The sequence below is a fragment of the Octopus sinensis genome, linkage group LG7, assembly GCF_006345805.1.
Source record: "Octopus sinensis linkage group LG7, ASM634580v1, whole genome shotgun sequence".
NCBI classification, from domain to species: domain Eukaryota; kingdom Metazoa; phylum Mollusca; class Cephalopoda; order Octopoda; family Octopodidae; genus Octopus; species Octopus sinensis.
The window spans coordinates 93,752,732-93,774,773 of record NC_043003.1 but is presented as its reverse complement, the minus strand read 5'-3'; the positions used below and the strand labels follow the sequence as shown (position 1 = coordinate 93,774,773).

At 35.7% G+C, this 22,042-nt stretch overlaps 1 protein-coding gene across 2 annotated transcripts in view; it reads left to right on the top strand.

The window, feature by feature from the left end:
• The first annotated feature begins 297 nt into the window (after positions 1–297).
• The window catches only part of LOC115214114 (N-acetylglucosamine-1-phosphotransferase subunits alpha/beta), a 64,463-nt gene continuing 42,718 nt past the window's right edge, over positions 298–22,042 (top strand). For both annotated transcript variants that reach the window (XM_029783174.2, XM_029783173.2), the window contains exons 1-4: positions 298–601; positions 16,614–16,699; positions 20,019–20,138; positions 21,769–21,965. In XM_029783174.2, the coding sequence (XP_029639034.1) occupies positions 440–601; positions 16,614–16,699; positions 20,019–20,138; positions 21,769–21,965 (565 nt within the window). In that variant the 5' untranslated portion in view covers positions 298–439. The remainder of the gene's footprint in view (positions 602–16,613; positions 16,700–20,018; positions 20,139–21,768; positions 21,966–22,042) is intronic.

Genomic DNA, 22,042 nt, shown 5'->3' with positions numbered 1-22,042 from the left:
TAAATAGGGACATACATGCATAATACGCACCCATACACACACACACACACACACATATAGGCTAGTAAAAAGCAAAAAGGCTATAATTTTGCATATAATTATTACATACATTTATCTATACACATGCGCGCGCGCACAGGCATATATATATATATATATATATATATACACACACATAGTTAAACATGTAAATCCTTCTAGACACGCCTACATACCAACAGAAACACACCTTACATGCTCACGTTTAATTGGATGGTAATAATTTAAAGCAGTGAGCTTTTTTAATTGATCACCGTTTCGAGTCCGGTTTTGCACACGACGGAAGTTAAATTCTGTCATGTGACTGAAACAATCCATATCTCGAAAAAACAGCGCCACGTTTTGAAGACAAGTATGGATTTAGAAATACCAGGAGGGGTGTTCTCGCACAACTTGTTTCATGTTTCTTGAGGAAAACTACCGCGCTTACTTGACAAAAATGAGAACTTTCTGCAAGTTCATACAGCGACAAGCCTACACTATCCTCTCTTATAAATATGGCACAACGTTGTTCTTCTTCGGCTTCGTCTTAATCGTCGTCTCAGCTTTCCATTTCGGAGAGGCAAGTCGTTATTATTTACACATGAATTGATTCGTATATATTGCTTTGTTTTTGAAATAACGTAAATTGATAATCCGTGTTTCTCTGATATTATAAACACTCCGGTGATTAATGATCTCAATCTGTAATTAATTGATTTAAAAAAGAAAAGAAAAATGTATCGATATTTTGTGTGTGTGTGTGTGTTCGTTGTCCGATTAAAACAAAACAAAAGATTTTTTTCCCCTTTAATCTAATGATAATCTTATCTATTCGGAGGGTGTATATTTTCTGGGTGACAATTTTTGAGATGGGAGAATCGTTAAAACGTCGAAAAAGAAAGAAAGGGGGCGGGTGAGAAAGGAAAAACCCTGAGTTACATGTTCTTTTCATTGCTAGTTCTCTTACAAGCGGGCTCAGTAAACTAGTATTCGGCGGACGTAAAAGAATGTAGATCGCACCCTCTATCTTTCTTTTTTTTTTATAGAATCCCCCATTTTCGAGTACGGAGATCCTGTCTACAAAAAAACCGGCATTTAAATTTTTTTATTTCCCCCGCCCCATACCCCACCCCAAATTCTTCAATTTTCCCTCGTTTCAGAAATTTTTTATTGAAATACGTAAAAAAAAATACGGAGATATAAAAAAAAGATTGGTGGGATCGTATGCAAATATACTAATACACTGCACATATATCTACAAATTGAAACTTGAAATTTCGAAAAATGTGTGTTAATATGTGTGTGTCACTATTTTTCTTTTCACATCATATTCCGATATAATTTACACACTTTGAAAGTATTTGTGAAAAAAAATTCATCGAAACACCCATTTTTCTGATAGTTATGAGAAAAACAAAGTTCATTCGTGTGAATTTTCCAAAGCTCCCCTTTCCCGCCCACAGAAAAAGTTTTTCACAACAAATTCAGATGTAATAGAAATGTACACCATCAGAAATCAGAAGCGTATTTGTTGAAAACTTCATTAAAAATCATCTCTATCCATTTCTCTGGAAGTTATGAGGTTGCAAAGTCGGATGGTGGGGAAGCACATGTTTGGGAATGCCAATAAACTAACGTGACAATCAAAGATTAGGGTCGATGTCATCGTCTATCCCCTCCCCTCAAAACATGGATTAGATTGGAGATAATTGCACTCAAAAAAATTTCTCACTTCGTGCGTGCAGATACATAGGTAGATTGATTGATTGATCGATCGATTGATCGATTGATTGTACATTCCTCTACTTTCATTGCTTTATACATTTCCTTTTTGTTTTGTTTTTTCCTCTATTTTCATATTGTTTGCTTTTGTAAATTAGATACTTTTCCTTTAAGTCATATATACACGAGAATCTCTCTCTCATATCTGTACACACACACCCTACACGCGGTCTTTCGGTATAAGTAGGTGACGTCATTCATCCTCTTTATCAGTCTAGCTTCTTTTATCTTTCATGAGGAAACGTTGCGTGGATGAATAACGTTGTCTTTATAATACCGAAAGATTGTCATGTATATGCGTGTGTTTGTGTGTGAGAGATGACAAAAGTCTACTGATTAATAATATGTATTGCTACAAACGACCCGTCTACTACCCATGACAAAACGTACCCCGATACAAGGATAGTACTTAAAAGATGTGATATTTATTTTTGTACCCTGCTAAACTTACCTTTGCTGCTCCCTCACCTCGTAGCCTCACCCCCTCCTCTCATCTACCTATTGCTTCGCATCCCCTATGCATAATCATGTCATCATTCACTGTCCTCTATCTCTCACCCCCACCACCACCATCGGTTGAGCTGATCGAACTATACACTTTTTCTTCACTTCAGTCTCCTGTGCAGAACATTTCTTTGCTTGTTGAAGTATGATGAAAGCAGATGTTAAAATATGTGTAAATATATGCATTTATGTGTGTGTAGACAGACAGATGATTTTATATCCTCAGGTGTGTGTTTGTGTGTATATATGAACATTTGCATGTGGATAGCCTCTTATCCTTCTAACACATCTATCCATCGCCTCTCTTATCACACTTTTCTCTTATTGCCCACCTGTCTTTATCACTGATGCCTCTTGTGACCCCATTGTTTATATCTAAATCACTTTTTCTCACTCTCACTTCACTAAGTTACCGATGTGACAAAGGGCAGCACTAAACCTCTGGCTTATCATACATTACTTCCAGTATAACCAGGTATACCACCGTGCCATCTCACTCTTCCTTCTCTTATCCTTATCACCCTAGCTTTCTCGCCTTTTGGGTTGAAATACTTGACCCTTTACCGTTCAGATTTCTCTATCAAATGTAATGCTTATTTGTTCACATTGATAAAAATTACCCATGCATTACCTTGTAGCTTTGAGATTTCAATGGTGTGGTTGTTTAATTTTGTAATAATATTGTATTGTAGGGTAGTGTGAGAGATGAGATATGGCCTGTTTGAACATGAAGCAGGTAGAATATTTTGGTCTGGTTATGGCCAGTTTAAATGCTAAAGGGTTAAAGGACCTCATCAGACCTTCTTATATGTCAGTCCCTCTACCTGTGCTCCCCACTGGCTATTTGGTTTCAACATCCACCATACACTCTCAGCAGATGTCTTCTTGCTATATGTCACTCACTCCTATCCTCTTAAGTGCTGGTACTGCAATAAAATGCTCACAGTCAGCTCTGCTAAGCATAGAGTTAAGAATACATTTTAGTTTATCAAACACATAATATATTTCTTTACTGCCCACAAGGGGACAAACGGATTAAGTCGATTACATCGACCCCAGTGCGAAACTGGTACTTTATTTATCGACCCCGAAAGGATGAAAGGCAAAGTTCGACCTCGGCGGAATTTGAACTCTGAGCGTAACGGCAGACGAAATACGGCTACGCATTTCGCCCGGCGTGCAAACGTTTCTGCCAGCTAGTCTTTCTATTGATGGTACAATACACTCTGTGGAGTGGTTGGCTTTAGGAAAAGAATTCCATGATAGAAACCAAACCAGAAATTAAACTTGCACTCTAGAGTTCCTTGACCCATATAGGGGTCAGAAATAGCCCATCTAACCCATGCCAACATGGAAATTACACTTCAAACAGCAGATCAAAACGTGTACATAATTACCTTCGCCAAGGAAGGAGGTTATGTTTCCATTGTCATTGGTTTGTCTGTCTGTGTGCAAAATAACTCAAAAAGTTGTGAACGGTATTTGATGAAACTTGCAGGAAAAGTTGGTAATGACACAAGTAGCAGATAATGAAATTTTGGTAGTGATTTGAAAATTTTTATAGATTCTTGAAGGATTTTTCATTTGTTATATTTACTATACATGAAGTATTACAATGTGACGTTCTTTGATTATCTCCTTTGAAAACACGTTCATTGTTTCCATGTAACCTATGGTGGCGTTGCTGTTTCCAAAGTTGTATTTTCATTTCTCTATTAGTAATTTTATTCGCGTTTCTATGGTCTCTTAAGGGTCGATTGATACTATACTGACCACAGAGTGTTGTAAAGTAGGTAGGTAGGTTTAGTTTCGTAAGTAGACAGATACCTTTTTATCTTTGCCAAGGAATCATCTGACCATCGTCCTTGGTGTATTTCAACGTGGATCTCCTTGATTCCCCTAACCATGAGATCTTAACAACTATGAACCACTCTGGGTTCGACTTACTAGTCCAAAAACCTACTACTGTCTATGGAAGCCTGCTAGATCATGTTTATATGAACTAGGATCAGTGTTCACAAGTCACTGTAACTAACTGTTACTTTACCATCCATAATGTTGTGTGTGTATCACTCAAGCTAGCTTGCTATTGTCATTGATGTATTATAACTGCTTCAGATGATTCCTGTTTTTAAAGGGTTTTTTTCTTTAAATCATATGGCTGTGTTTTTTTTTAATCCCACCAAGGAGGTTATGTTTTTGCCGGCATTAGTTTGGGAAATTGGGCAATTAGGCAATTTTCAGCATGCGTGTATATGGGTGGAAATGAGCAGCTTGGCAGAGTTCTGTGCTCTCCGAGTGCTTTTTTTAATCTATGTTGCCAGCCTCGTCTGGCCCTTGTGCCGGTGGCACATAAAAAGCACCATCCGACCGTGGCTGTTTGCCAGCCCCATCTGGCACCTGTGCCAGTGACACGTAAAAACCACCCACTACACTCACAATGTGGTTGGCATCCAGCCGTAGAAACATTGCCAGATCAAACTGGGCCTGGTGCAGCCTTCTGGCTTCCCAGACCCCAGTTGAACCGTCCAACCCATGCTAGCATGGAAAGTGGACGCTAAATGATGATGATGATGATTATGTACATACAAACGTGGAACAACATTCATTATGGGATTTAGCCTTGGGGAACTTTTTCAAGATTTTGCGTTAAAACCACCTGTTCCAAATAATGTCAACAGACTTTCAGCTACTAATGTTTCAGTTTTATTTGTTTCCTCAGTGGCAAACAACTTATCAGTCAACTGGAGTGAGCTAAAAACTTCTGTCAGTATATAGGAATGAGCAAACAAAACATTTGCTGATTTATGCAGAAGCATATCAGGCTGAATGAAGTTAAAGCAGTTTTTGCATTTGAACTGCTGAGTTTAAAATAATGATGTGTACAACATTTATGTGTTCATGTTTGCACACTTACACCCTATCATCCTTAATCTCAAATACATACTTTCAGCTATCCTGAGTGTCACTGAGAGTGAGAAAAGGAGTGTGATTTAGAGATGAGCACTAGAAGCATGAATTATAAAGGGTAGAGTGCTTAAGATGTAGTGCTTGTAGGATATGAAGATAGGTAAATGAAAGATGAATGTGTGATATAAGGGAAAATGATAGGAGTGTTAGGGAACATCCATTTCACCATACCTGAACAGGTAGATAGGTCTTCTCCTATCAATATGTTGCCAGTCAACATAGTCTTATGTTATCTCCTTCTAGCACACCTTGCATACTTCTCTTTTTTCTCTTAGAATCCTCACTCTTCCTCCTCTATGACTATTATCTTTTCATCACTCATAACCCCTCCCCCTTTCTCCACTCCCAGGGTAGACTTCTTTTTCATCATCCACTTCACTCTGCTCTCTTTTCTAGGACCACACATATATAAGTATATAAGATGCTGCACTGGACCACTCTCACTCCCAGTTACCCTGTACACTCTAGCTTCATCTGGTCATACACATCCAACAATACTACCTACTGGCCCATCTCCAGGGTCAATTTATTACTACACAATCCCTACTCTTTCCTTTATCTCACTACCTATCCTTACAACTCTAGGGCACCTTCCAGCCTTTCTTTCACTCCACTGCTCCTGTTGCATTCACCAGCCACTCCCTCTCTCCACAACCTCTTTATCCAGAAACTTTCTCCTCATTCACACTCTGTTCTTCCCCCTTACTTCTATTATACCCTTCAGCTTCTCTTTTCTTCATTGTTTTCACTTCATTCACCCACTGCTCCCTCACCTTCTGCTTAATTTTTCTTTCATTCTTCCTACAGCTTCTTCACCTTTTCAACACCCATTCCAGCATACTCTCACAACCTTTCCCACATCTCTTTTTCCTTCAATGACCCTCCAGATTCCTTAACACCTTGTTTATTTCTTCCTTTCTTTCTCTCATACTTTTTGCCATATTTGCTCCTAAAATGTAGACTAGCCTTGGATCCCCACCACTACCATTATACAACCCATCTGAACACCTTTCCACTTTGTCTGTCCCTTTCTCACTAACCCCTGATGCTAATCTTGTGTGTGTCTGGGAGACAGAGAGATAGGTTTTTTTTTCTGTTTTAATTTGCTTCTTGACTTCTTCATGTAATGAAGATTACTTTTCTTCTTTTTATCTATTGTTTGTAAAACATTATCATTTTGTTTACATTAAATCTTTTCCTATTGTTTAATGAATGCCTTATCAAGATAATCAACAAATATATGCATCATCATTTCTTTCTATTGCTAACATGGGATGACAAGTTGTCATGACTCAGTTCTTACTTAGAGTTATTACCTTCATAGATGGCGGATCAAACATATTTTCTCACTTTAATCTAAGGATTAGATTACTCATCTATTAAGAGGGTGTATATTTTCTAGATGACAGTTTCAAGCTGGGAGAATTGTTCGAGTGTTGAAAAAGAAAGAAAGAAAAAATAGCCTTAACTCTTTCGATATCAACCCGCCTGAAACCGCCTCTGGCTCTGTAGTACAAATGTCTTGTTTTCATAAGTTTTGAATTAAAATTTTCCACCAAACCTTAATCACAATTTATGTTCCTAATATTAGCTTAATGATAACTAAGTTATTTTACTAAATTCTTTGTTATATCCAAAATTAATTGAAAGAAACACAATATCTCAAAAGAAATAAGGTAACAAAAGGGTTAAGCTACTTGTTCCAATTCTTTTCATTCATAGTTCAGATCCTGCCAAAGTCCTCTTGTCTTGTCTCTGGGCTCAATAAACTAACATGGCAGCCTAAGATTAAGATTGATGCCAAAACTATTGGATTAGATTAGAAACAACATTCTCACACATTTCTCTCTCTGTGTATACAGGTAGATAGATTGATTGAGTTTCATTTTGCTTAGTTTCTATGACTGGAAGCTCTTTCTGTAACCAACCTCTTTACAGTGTGTACTGGATGCAGTTTATTTTCATACCAACATTAGAGGCGTTGTCATGACCTCAACAGCTCTAGACTTAATTGATTCAAGAGTTGAGAATTTTGTGCTTGGCACTTAACAAATTTTGGCCAATGAGTCATTTTGTAATGTCTGCTGATTAAATTGGAAACAGTATATATACTCATGTTTTGGTTTTACCAAATCATCATCATCATTTAGCATCCGCCTTCCATGCTAGCATGGGTTGGACGGTTCAACTGGGGTCTGGGAAGCCAGAAGGCTGCACCAGGCCCAGTCTGATCTGGCAATGTTTCTACGGCTGGATGCCCTTCCTAATGCCAACCACTCCGTGAGTGTAGTGGGTGCTTTTTACATGCCACCGGCACAGGTGCCAGACGAGGCTGGCAAATGGCCAGGCGAGGCTGGCAATGGCCACGATCGGATGGTGCTATTTACGTGCCACCAGCACGGATGCCAGTCAGGGCGGCACTGGCAATGGCCACGATCGGATGGTTCGCTTACGTGCCACCGGCACTGGTATCACAGCTGCAATTTCCATTGATGTTGATCGACTTTGATTTTGGTTCCAATTTCCACTTGCCTCAACAGGTCTTCACAAGTGGAGTTTTGTGTCCCAAGAAGGAAAGGTATGCATAAGTCGACTGGCTACATCCCAGGTAGAGGCCATGTGTTATGGTCTCACTTGTCCTGCCGGGTCTTCTCACACACAGCATACTTCCATAGGTCTCGGTCTCTAGTCATTTCCTTGATGAGACCTAAAGTTCAAAGGTCGTGCTTCACCACCTCGTCCCAAATGTGTATGTATATATATATATATATATATATATATATATATATATATATAAAACATTTACACACACTCACAAACACATAGTGATTGCTCCATCATCATAGATGATTACCATCTTTTTATGTTTCATTGTCATTGGTATTTATGGCTTTTCAGACCTCTCAGATGACTATTCAGTATTGCTGCAGATTTACATGGTTTGAAGCATAGGTGACCGCCAAAAGTTGTAGCTTTCAACTGGTTAGGTTTGCATACATTGTCACTCTTCCATCACCATAAGACTTTCTTCACAGGTCACCAGACTCAAGCGCTCTTTGGCTGAAGGCAATGAGCTCAGCCATTGCCCTGCTATCACCAATGCATCTTTCCTTCTGTTTATCACTGAGCACCCTGGGAACAAACTTTGCATAGATTTTGTACACGTTCAGATCTTCATGAATAATGCTGTATGCAGTTGTCATACCAACTCCAAATTGTATACTTATTGTCTTTCTTGACACATGATAACCTTCATACAGAAAATTTTGAATTTTCTCAACCAGCTCTGATATTCTGACACTCTCTCACCTCCTGTTGAACCTCTTATGCCAGTGCAAAACAGATGCTCAGCCTATACAAATTAACCCATGAACAATCTGGAGCATTTCATAAGTTTAGTATATTCTGCAAACAAGTTAGCTATGACAAGCAATGTTTACTAGAGCGTGTTTAATGTAGAATAAAACTAAGTTAGTATGTCAGCTTATTAGAAGTATAGTAATGATAATAATCTAGGACAGTCAACTAATTCTCCTAAAAAGAAAAAGCTCAAAACTTCTAGAATACACCTCATAAAATCTGCAGTTTCACCTGAGTATTGGTCATTGGCCTATCATTAAGTACAAATCAACAGAAACTCCGAAAGTAGTACTTGTGTTGTACAAGTATATATATATATACCTGCATGTACATATATGTGTTTGTGTGTGGGAGTATTTCTCAACTTCTGTCACTACTACCATTTTTAATGTTCAATGCCATGCTTGCACAGGTAATCAAGTCTTTTATCAATTCAAAATGAACAATTAAATTACACCATCTAGAAAATTACATATAATAGAAAAATTTAAATAACAATAAAATACCAATGATTAAGTAAATTGCAAAAAAAATAATAAAAACGTATATAATTGGTAAAAATCAGGTTAACCTGATGTGATTTTACTACTACTATTAATTTTTTTACTATAATCATTTCTTAAATATAGCCAATTCTACCAATTATATACGTTTTTATTATTTTTTTTGCAATTTACTTAATCATTGGTATTTTATTGTTATTTTAATTTTAATATTTCTATTATATGTAACTTTCTAGATGGTGTAATTTGTTCATTTTGAATTGATAAAAGGTGGTTTTTTTTTCTAATTTTTTATATACATATATACGCACATATATATATACACACACACATATATATATATACACACACACACATATATATATACACACATATATATGTATGTATATTTATGTGTATGTGTCTTTGTGCCTGTGTGAAGTTCTCCCCACCACCATCATTTGACAACTGATGTCGGTATGTTTACATCTCTGTAAATTAGTTGTTTGGCAAAAGAAACCGATAGAATAAAAAGATGGTGCTCCAGCATGACCACAGTCAAATGACTGAAACAAGTAAAAGAATTAAAGAACATATATATATATTACTCATGCTTGAAGATGCTGAAATTGAATCCAGAGAATTGAAGTTAATGAATGTCTCTGATCTATGAACCAAACCCGAATTATTAAGGGTAGATATTCATTAGCCTTTCCCCATTTCTAAGTGGATTTGAACTAAAAGCTTGTTATAGACTTGTAATTACATAAAGTAGGAGTTTTCAACCAAGGGTGCAGTATGCACACACTTGTGGTTATTGAAACCTAAGGCTTGAGATATCAAATTAATACCATTTTCTGAAAATAGATATGACACTATCCTTATGTTTTATGGTTTTGTTTTCATCATCATCATCATCATCCTTTAACGTCCGTTTTCCCTGCTAGCATGGGTTGGACAGTTTGACTGAGGTCTGGGAAGCCAGGAGGCTGCATTAGGCTCCAGTCTGATCTGGCAGTGTTTCTACAGCTGGATGCCCTTCCTAACGCCAACCACTCCGTGAGTGTAGTGGGTGTTTTTTACGTGCCAGGGGAGGCTGGCAACGGCCACGATCGGTTGGTGCTTTTTATGTGCCACTGACACAGAAGCCAGTCAAGGTGGCACTGGCATCGGCCACATACAGATGGTGTTTTTAGGTGCCAGGGTAGGCTGGCAACGGCCACGATTGGTTGGTGCTTTTTATGTGCCACCGGCATGGAAGCCAGTCAAGGCGGCGCTGGCATCGGTCACGTACGGATGGTGCATTGTTTTATGTAAAAGTAAAAGGTAGCTTTTAGTATATTCTGAAGTCATATTGTCACCTAATAAGACTGAAGTTGATTTCAGTAGTCTGAGAAAGGAAGTATTGGAAGATATTTGGCTATCATTAGGATGTCTGGAACCTTAAAAGACCCCTTCTGTAAAAGTTTGATGTGTATGTGTGTGTAGATAGATATAGGAGGATTACCACAGGGGTAGTTTTGTATATCTTGCCAACAGTATTGATGATATAAGGAAACAATAGCAGTAGTAATCGAAGTAGCTGTATTTTGCTCATTCTTCTTTGTCCATCATCTTAAATTACATTTTTTTACTTTCATATGTCCACTCTGTTTTGTTTTGTTTGCTTGAGGCCATACATTCTCCACAGCTTTCATGGGCACCACCAACATGGGAAGTTCTCAGTCTTATCAATAATGGTGCAAAACTGAGTATTACCATTTGGTTGATAATTGAAGAATTAGGGGCCTTCTGTGTCTGTCTCTCATCTGGTTGTACACTCGGTATTCGTATCCTTTTTTTATCTGTCGTTGTTTATTTACAATACATTTTTTCATTTAGTAAGTAATGGTATGCAATGCACACCTGACTTTGATATATATATATATATATAGTCATCATCATACGTCTTTTTTCCATGCCAGGTTCCAATCTGATTTAACATGGTTTCTACAGTTGCATGCCCTTCCTAATGTCATACATGTTTGTGTGTGTGTATGAATGAATGATGACTGTCCACTAATGACTGAGGAAGACCATCTCTGACCATTAAGAACACTCTTTACTCAGACAAATATTGTCTACTTTACACTTGTGGCTCCACTGGTGACTGATGGGCCCAGCTCTGCAGATATCATAGACCAAGCTTCTTCCATTCACTACACTGGCAGTATTTTTAGCAGCTCTCTTAAATTCTGCATAAAAAATGCTTGTTTTTTTTTTTTCTTCTTCTTTTAATTCTTTTGTTACCATATTTCTCTTGTTCCAAGTAATTTCAGAAACAAAGAATTTAGTAAAATAGTTATGTCATTATTAAACTTGTGTTTGGAACATAAATTAACATGAAATTTTAACAGTGGGTTTTAATTTAAAACACTTCAAACAAGAAGTTTGTAGCACAGTACTGGGGGGGCAGTTTCAGGCAGTTTGGCTTCAAAAGGATTAAACACTCTCTCCTCTACGTGTTTACTCCACTGTTGGTCATGACAAGCATTGCTTTCCCATATAACTTCCCATATTTCCTATGCTTTCAACAAGGACTTTGCACAATCCTTAAATAATAGTTTTGGTTTTTGCTGGGGGTGCTTTCCACAAACAAAATCACCATATAGCATCTGCCTAAGGATCCTATATGTTATTGTGTATGGAAGGCGGCGAGCTGGCAGAAACGTTAGCACGCCGGGTGAAATGTGTAGCCGTATTTCATCTGCCGCTATGTTGTGAATTCAAATTCCGCCGAGGTCGACTTTACCTTTCATCCTTTCGGGGTCAATAAATTAAGTACCAGTTACACACTGGGGGCGATGTAATCATCTTAATCCCTTTGTCTGTCTATGTTTAGCCCCTTGTGAGCAATAAAGAAATCATCATCATCATCATCATTTAGCATCTGCTTTCCATGCTAGCATGGGTTGGACGGTTCAACTGGGGTCTGGGAAGCCAGAAGGCTGCACCAGGCCCAGTCTGATCCGGCAATGTTTCTAAGGCTGGATGCCCTTCCTAACGCCAAATATATATGTTATTGTGTATGCATTTATGGATGTTTGTATTTCTGTACATGGTTGTGTATATGTATGTACATGTGTATTTTTCATTTTAAATATTCACCTACAGATGTTAAATAAAAGCAGCAAATGTTCAACTAATTGCTGTAGGGGGGCTTACAAAATATTACAACCATGCCATCTCTGACTAATTTACATAAAAGAATTCAGCTGTATCACACAATTCAACTTTCCATGTGTTGCCCTGAAGCTATGACTTTCTTATCTAAACATTATGAGTTTATCGATTAAACATTTTCTTTAAATGATCATCAGTTATTGTTTATTGACTGTATGTATTTTGTGTATAAAGCAACCTTGTTTGCTCTCCTTGTTAACCTTTCAAATGGCTTCTGTCACATCTTGTCATTCTTCTCTTTAATGGACTTCAGTTTGAAACTGTTCAGTAATATATGTGCATGTCAAATTCCGCTGAGGTCAACTTGGCCTTTCATCCTTTCGGGGTCGATAAATTAAGTACTAGTTGTATACTGGGGTAAATTTAATTGACTAGCTCCCCCCACCTTCCCTAAAAATTTCAGGCCTAGTGTAGAAAAGAATATGTGTGTGTGTTTCTCTATATTTTATTAACATTGCTTGACAACCGATGGTGGTGTGTTTACGTCCCCATAACTTAGCGGTTCGGCAAAAGAGACTGATAGAATAAGTACTAGGCTTACAAAGAATAAGTCCTGGGGTCAATTTGCTCGACTAAAGGTGGTGCTCCAGCATGGCCACAGTCAAATGACTGAAACAAGTAAAAGAGAATATATCTTCCTGATGTTCTTGAGTGCATTTCAAGTAAAAGGATTCGGTAGTTTCATACGTGCTACACATATACACACACACACACGCACACACATCGCATCACTATTTTCCTCTCATTCTGATCTAACAACCCTCCATGTTTGTTTTCATTTGGTCCCCCTTCTGTGTCTCCACTGTCATGTTTTTATTCCCAACGATCACAACATTGATTAAGCTTTGTGCAATGGCCATACTTGATAACGAGGGGGCAGCCACCATATTATGTATATGTATATATATATATTATGTATATGTATATATATATATATTATGTATATTTAATATATATATATATATTATGTATATATATATTATATATATATATATGTATATTATATTATGTATATGTATATATATATTATGTATAGTATATATATATATATGTATATATATATTATTATATATATATATTAGTATATGTATATATATATATATATATATATATGTTATATGTATATATATATATTATTGTATATGTATATATATATATATATGTTATATGTATATATATATATTATGTATATGTATATATATATTATGTATATTTATATATATATATTATGTATATGTATATATTATTATGTATATGTATATATATATTATGTATATGTATATATATATTATGTATATGTATATATATATTATGTATATGTATAATATATATTATGTATATGTATATTTATATATATTATGTATATGTATATATGTATATTTATATATATTATGTATATGTATATATGTATATTTATGTATATATGTATATTTATATATATTATGTATATGTATATATGTATATTTATGTATATATGTATATTTATATATATTATGTATATGTATATATGTATATTTATGTATATATGTATATTTATATATATTATGTATATGTATATATGTATATGTATATTTATATATATTATGTATATGTATATTTATATATATTATGTATATGTATATTTATATATATTATGTATATGTATATTTATATATATTATGTATATGTATATGTATATTTATATATATTATGTATATGTATATGTATATTTATATATATTATGTATATGTATATGTATATTTATATATATTATGTATATGTATATGTATATTTATATATATTATGTATATGTATATGTATATTTATATATATTATGTATATGTATATATGTATATTTATATATATTATGTATATGTATATATGTATATATGTATATTTATATATATTATGTATATGTATATTTATATATATTATGTATATATGTATATGTATATTTATATATATTATGTATATGTATATATGTATATGTATATTTATATATATTATGTATATGTATATATGTATATGTATATTTATATAAATTATGTATATATGTATATGTATATTTATATAAATTATGTATATGTATATATGTATATATATATATATATTATATATATATATATTATATATATGTATATATATATTATGTATATGTATATATATAATGCACACATGTGTATGTGAGTGCCTGCATGCATGCTATTATAAGAGGGAGGGTTTTAAATGTCGAGAATGCATTGCAAAAAAGCTATTCTAAATAAACCCAAAATCAGGATCTTATTTCTGTGAATGAAGAGGCTAATTTGTGCAGATATTTCATGGAGAGTGGATGTCTTCTCTTGCATCAAGCATAGAATGTGATACAGCAGTACAGATTTCTGACACAAGGATTCAGCAGAACATGGTCGTCTGTGTAATCAAAATCCTCAAGGTGCCTCCACTGATTTCTGGTCCTCTTGTCCATTGTTTTGGTCTTCATTATCCAATCAATCACTAACAAAAACAACCAAAGGGTAAATGCCAACCTTGGCAGACTTTAGACCCTAGACTTTACTATGAAATTGTTTGCTAATCTTCCATCATTGAGAACCCTGCAAAACATTCTCTCAAATGATTTCTATACAATGTCACTTACCTGTATAATATTCTAGGCCCTCATTATCACATAGTCTTAGGGAAAAAGTCTAACCTATAGACTGTTGAATTTTGATCCTCAAAGAAACTATCTCCTCTACAAATGACCCAATTGGCAAAATTTTGGTTGCTCTTGTAGACTGAATGCAGTGTTTCTTTAAGCCTCTCCAGAATGTCTCAGTTAAAAACTTTCCCCGATACTAACAGCAGCACTATCCTACCATAGTTTTAACATTTGCTGGTGTTTTTCTTTTCTGCACAGGTTAGCCATCTCTCCAGTTGATAGGGAATTCTTCCTTGTTCCATATCTGAAGGATCAGTTGTAGCATATGTGTTGAGGCCTCAAGGTTGACTTTGATGGTTTCTGCATAGTTGTCATCTGGTTTTTCTGCTTTCTTGTTCTCTAGAGACATAGGTGTCTGGATTTCAACCAAATTTGATGCTTTACAGTTTATAGACAGGTTCACTCAGTCACTTGTGTGTTTTGTATGGTTTACTGGTAATGGTCTGTTGAGCAGTTCTAAAAAGAATTCTGTTCTGTTACAGATCCATTTCAATAGTGAAGTTAACTTCATTGACACAAATAGAGCATTTGTTTCTTTTTAGTTAGGTATCAGCTTCTTCAGGATATCATAAAGTTTTTCAGTGTTGTCATTTGCAGTAGCAGTTTCATCTGCCAAATCTTCAATGCATTTGTTCTTGTCTGCTCAGATACTATCTTTGACTAATAATAAATGCTTTGTTTTTTTTTTCTCATGTTTTTTCAGCCTTAATCTTTCCCGTTGTTTGTGCAAATATCCATTCCATATATTGTCATTTCATCTCTCTGATCACATTGAGATCACAATGATTTTGAAGTTTTTTCCATTCAGGGTACAGGTTTTCCATGTCATGAACTGCTACATGGTTATTATGGTGGTGGCAGCAGGGACACTTGCATGTTTCTGTGATCCTGGGGAGATTCAATCATGCCAGGCAGGTCACTGTGTTGCAGCCAGATTAAAGAATATTCTCTGGGATCCTTGGTTGGCATGGTGTTAGCATCTGCTTTTTGTAAAAATCTACATCAGCTCCAGAATCATCAATAAAAAAAAATATAATAAAGCAAATCTCACAATTCTGGAGATCTGAAGCACTCTGCAAAGAAAGAATGAAATATTACAGCTTAAAATGTAATGATACTATACAACTAATACACTTCATGACACTCATGAGTAAAACTAATGTTGGGTTACTCTTTACTCTTTTACTTATTTCAGTCATTTTGACTGCAGCCATGCTGGAGCACCACCTTTATTCGAGCAAATCGACCCCGGGACTTATTCTTTGTAAGCCCAGTACTTATTCTATCGGTCTCTTTTTGCCGAACTGCTAAGTGATGGGGGTTGTGGAACATTAGAACATAATAGGGGCAAAATTGCACAAGTGACTGCATACTCTCTTCTCACCTAAGCAAATATGAAAAAAAAGTCTTCATAAAGACAATGATAATGGCTGTACCCTGTATTTTCTATTATTTGTTTTTCTCTTTTTGTGACAAGAGTGACCATATGTTATCCATGCAGATGGAGAGGTAAGCAGCGTGATGCACCTTACCCGCAAACCAATATCACAAGTGTCCAACATTTAATTCCAGTTTCTTTCTTTTCTTTCCAGACTGTGATGCAATGGAGCCAAAAGCAGTACATTACTATGTTTAGTTCATTCACAGACAATGTAGCTGGTCATTCATTTAAACACAGGTAAATATCACAAAATCAGCAATCTAACAATTTCTATTTCATTTAGCAATGGAGTTGGGACATATGCAACCTTCCAGGCTATGTTCAGTCCCATGGTGGAAACCTGGATTTCATATAAAAAATGCACATTATTGATTACATATTATATTTATTACCATCAATATTAGCATCATGTCATCATCTTATGTCTGTTTTCCATGCTCATATGAGTTGAACGATTCAACAGGTTCCAACTAGTCCAACGACTACATCTTGCTCCAGTGTTTCAGTTGTTGCTTGGTTTCAATGACTGGGTTCCGTACCCGATACCAACCACTTCACAATGTACTGGATGCTTTTTTGTGACTCTAGCATCAGGGTAGCCTTTTAAGTCACAAGATTAAAAAACCTCAACAACAAAGTGGGAGAATGGGAGAGAGGCTGGTGTCTTAAGGTGAGGTGTTGGCAGAATCGTTAGCACACTGCTTAGTGGCATTTTGTCCATCTTTACATTCTGAGATCAAATGCTGCTGAGGTCGACTTTACCTTTCATCTTTTGGAGTCGATAAAATAAGAACCAGTTGAACACTTGGGCTTATGTAATCAACTCATCCCTTTTCCCCAAAATTGCTGGCCCTGTGCCAAAATTTGAAACCAATATTTATAATTACAGGAGAGTATTGTAGTTCACTTGAAGCATTGTGTATTGTTTGTAAAGAATAAAATGTTTTGAATGACACAACAATGCAGTATAATACAAACAATGGACTATAAGAACTGTTGTAATTTAATCACCCATAGTCTGATATGATATTTCGGAATAAAAATTCCTTCTTCAGATAGCCTTAGGAATTGATGGAGTTGCTGCTATAATCGGTTTTCCAACAGCTCTTTTTTATGGAAGCGTCTCAGCAGTGGTCTCACGAAGCTCCTTCCAGAATTCCTCATAAGAAGTGCATGAGGTCAGCCACGTCTCATTCTCGTGTGTGCTGGCACATCCGTAGCACTGCTTCTAAGTTATGTGTTATATGTGCAGATTCCCTTTTTTTCCCCATTCTCCTTTTTTCTGTTTTTTTTTTGTTATAAACAATACATGAGCATGTTATCAAAAATGAACCTACACGCATCTGATGTAGCTAAATAATATATTAATTACCAACCTCCAGCCTGTTGTTAATTTCGGGCCCTAGTCTATGTATGAGTATAGCTTCCTTAACTCTTAAATTACCCAAATTTCTTTCATTGGCCTCAATTGTTACTGTTATGCTTTTGTCGGTGCTCCAGCATCTGTCTAGATGTTTTCTGAAGGAAGAGGCCCTCGTGTTCGGATGTTCTTTGATGCAGACATGTAATGGTCTTCTTGTGCTACCCACATAGAACTTGTTGTATTTGTTACATTGCATTCTATACACATTTACCCATTGGCATAAATCTGTGTCACAGATGGGACAGTTTGTTAGTGTGCATTGATTGTTGTCCCTTGTTCATTTCTTTGCAAGGTATCTTCTCAGAGAGGGGCCGGAGTGGGCTAGTTATATGTCTAGCCCTTCTCTTCTTATGGCTCTTCGGATGGATGTAGTTATCCTCTTGCTAAAATGGGGTATTTTAAGGAAGCATATGTTGCTGGGTTTTCTATGTGTTCTTATGTACTTAAGCCAATGGATCTAGGGTACCCGTTGGTTTTCAATATAGCTAGGAAGTGTGTAGTGTGGGTCACCTTGTCCTCCATCCTCCAACACTTGCCCTGGATGCATGCAAGTTCATTTCAGGCGTATCCTATTTTGGCACTGAGTGGAAGTGCTGAATTGTACTGGACAAACGTATCTCTACTGGCTACTTTCCTGTAGAACTCGCTGTGGATCTCCCCTTCTTCCATTATATTCAGTTGGAAGTCAAGTTGTGATAGTGATCCAGTGATGTCGGGATGTTCTATAGTGAACTTTATGTTCATGTCCATGTCAGCCTTTTCACAGGTGGATGTATGAGGATGTCATCAAACCATTCAGCCCATGCCAGCACGGACAACAGACATTAAATAATGATGATGATTGCAAGACTACAAACCCTGAGGGAAAGGTGGGGTGGATTTATGCTAGAACATCTGGAGTTAACTCTTTTGATACCAACTTGCACAAAATTGTCCGTGTTTCTCTTTTATAATGTTAATCCTTTCAAATGATCTTAATTAAGATCTACCATCAAAATTTCACGTAAATTTACATTCCAAACAATAGCTTAATAATGTCAAAGATATTTTATTTAATTCTTCATTATTTCCAAAATTTATTTAGACAGAAGCAATATATATCAACAGAACTATGGTAACAAAGTATGAGAGTATGGTTTAAGTATGAGAGAAGTTGGGGTGCTGGCCAGGTACTTACAGAAGAGCTGCATGGTCACTCACATTTAGTAAGGAAGAGACATAATGATCTGTAGCAGCTGCAAAGTGATAGATATTGGAGATGAGGTGTCCAGTAATTTATTGAACTAAATCAGGGGTCAGCAAACCAAGGTAAATTACCCTGAGTGGGATAAAAAGGAAATTCTTGTAGGTAGTGAGGGCTCATTAGACATAAGTAAAATTACATAAAGAACATGTTCTTTGTTACAACAGAAACTTTTCTTCTAACATTACTACATCTGTCCATTGTAATGGACATGTTTAGGAGATACCGTGCCATTTTGAATTACAATTTGATTGCTAAGGCATTGACTAAACAGATCTTATTTGTCAATAGTCTATACTCACCTTAACCTTTTTTTTTCAACATGTGTTTTTGCTTTCTTTAAATAGTTATTCACTTCAATCCTTTAAGAAAATTGGTTGGACCCTGAAGATTGTATCCAAATTACTCTGGCATCAAAATGCCCCAGTTTTAATATAATTGTAACAAAAATGAAACGCCATTTCTCCAAAACCTGAAGTGAAAAAGTTTCTAGAAAAATCCTTTTGTTTCATAATGAAGATATTAATTTATTTTATTGCATTTGTTTTATATTTTTTATATCTATAATTGTTTTCTCCATATAAATAGATTCAATAAACCTTTTGAATTCAAAGAATCTTGGTTTTTCTTCCTTTCAAATCAAGGGGGTAATGTGGCTGTAAATAAATATATTTTAGAGTAAATGGTTAGAAAAGTTCCCCGCCTGCTGAACTAATTGCACGACTGTTTACTTTTCGCTTTCTACATTCTGAGTTCAATTTCATCTAGGGATTTATGTTGGCTTTCAAGTCATTCTTGTTGTTGTTAAAATAATTGACTTCCCCCCAATAAATTTGTAATCTTGTGTGAAAATAACAAATGATTATTATTTGTACTTTGGATCCATCTAGATTGTGTTCACCAATGCCCATAGATGTTGTCTACACCTGGGTGAACGGATCTGATCCTGAACTGATTTCAAAATTGCAACATGTCAAAATAATGCTCCAGACTCAGTTGAATGAATCAAGGTAAATACTTGTTCTGTTTCCTTACGATGCTAATCTTGCTCCACTCTTACTCATTTTTATTACTAATATCTATCTACAGTGGCTCATCTGTATTCTCTGCATGTTCTTTTTTCTGAAAACATCGACTTCTCATTAGATAAACTATCTTTCTGGAACACTAGCAACTCAATCACATTATCTTCTATGACTTGTTCAAATCCTACATCTTTTGCAAGTGTCACAATATCTTTCCATTTTGATGTAGACTTTCTGCTTGAGGAAAACCTGTAATTTCAGATACAGTCTGGCCATATATTTTTCCAAGCACTATTCAAAGTTGAAGGTTTCACTTTATCTCATGACTCCACAGCATCCATTAGCTATTATGTTAAATTTTTTCAGAAATCTCTAACTAGGTTTATCATCCCTATCAATTGCTTTCATAAATTGTTTGAAAGTTCTCATATAATATACTTTGCAGTTAGCTATCATACTTTGATACAATGACTGGTGCAAAGAAGTTATATTCTTAGGGATATGTTCTATTCTCACATTATCAGAAAGGGCATCTAAATTTGCTGGATGGTTTGGTACATTGCCTAAAAGGTTTGCCACATTTTATAGACAATTCATTCATTATTGCACTTCTGACTTGAGAGAGAGTTTCACACACACACATATACTTATACACACACATTCACATACATGTTTATACACACACATGCACAGACATTGTTGATGTACAAGCTGATATATCTTGTAGCCAGTTGGATTCAGAAGTTGGTGGGTTGATTGTGGGAATGATTAGGTTGCATTAGTTTGAATGTTAATAACCGTTGGCAGAGATTGTGGTGCTGCAGTTATATTGATCTTGCTAATTGTTTTGTTGTGGCTGTCCAATCTCAAATCAATCCCCACAAACCTGAGATCAAAACGTTTTATTCAACTTTTAAAATACACTAGGATACCACATATGTTTTTATTCAAAATGGATTTGTTTATCTATGTCCTACTATATATTGCTGCTGCTGTTGGTGGTTGTATTGATGTTGATGATAGAAACACACACACACACACTTACATGATTTATACATAGTCTGTATATGCATATGTATGTGTCTATATACATATTAACATGCACATCGTTATATATTCATGCATTCATACATACACATATACACTGCACTTCATTTTATATTCTAATTTAGTCAAGCAAAAATGAAGACAGCCACCAGCTGGTACAGCCCCCTGTCCCTCCAGCTGTCCAGCTGTTACATCCTTGATGTCCCACTGGGTCAAGAGAGGGAGGGCCTAGAGTCTCTCTATGTTCGTCTGCAGCTATATAAGCGTTTATTGTCCCACATCCTTTTGAAGGATTAATTTTAAATTTGTCTCTACAAATTACTTATTTAGATAGTTTCCTTTAACACCTAGATTATTCCTCCTTTTGATGAGAATTCTTACACTGAAGTCAATACCATCCTGGTCATCTTAGATTCTCCAAAGTGCCTTGCTACTTTTATTTTATTCCTTTTGTTTTGTTTTTGTATTTCTTTTTCAGCTGATTTAACTGTCTTTTTCTTGAAGTTTAATAAGAAAGACTTCTCTATTGACGATGTCTTCTTCTTTTTCTCCTCCTTCCTTTTCCAAGGGTTGACACCTGCATATTCAGTGACTGTGTACCAGCAGACCTCATTGTCATCGATCCTCAGTTTCCAACTTCCCTACCTTTGGAAAATCTACGTCAGAAGTATTCTCTGTTTAATGAAGCCACTGATGTCACTACGATAAACAATACTGACAACAGCCGCATGGTGACAGTTGTGTCATATGATAATGAGGCTGCAGGTATTTATGTTCTTTGATGATTTTTTTTCATTTCAGAACTATGTTGGCAAGAGGATTAGCTTCCTTTCTTTGTTTCC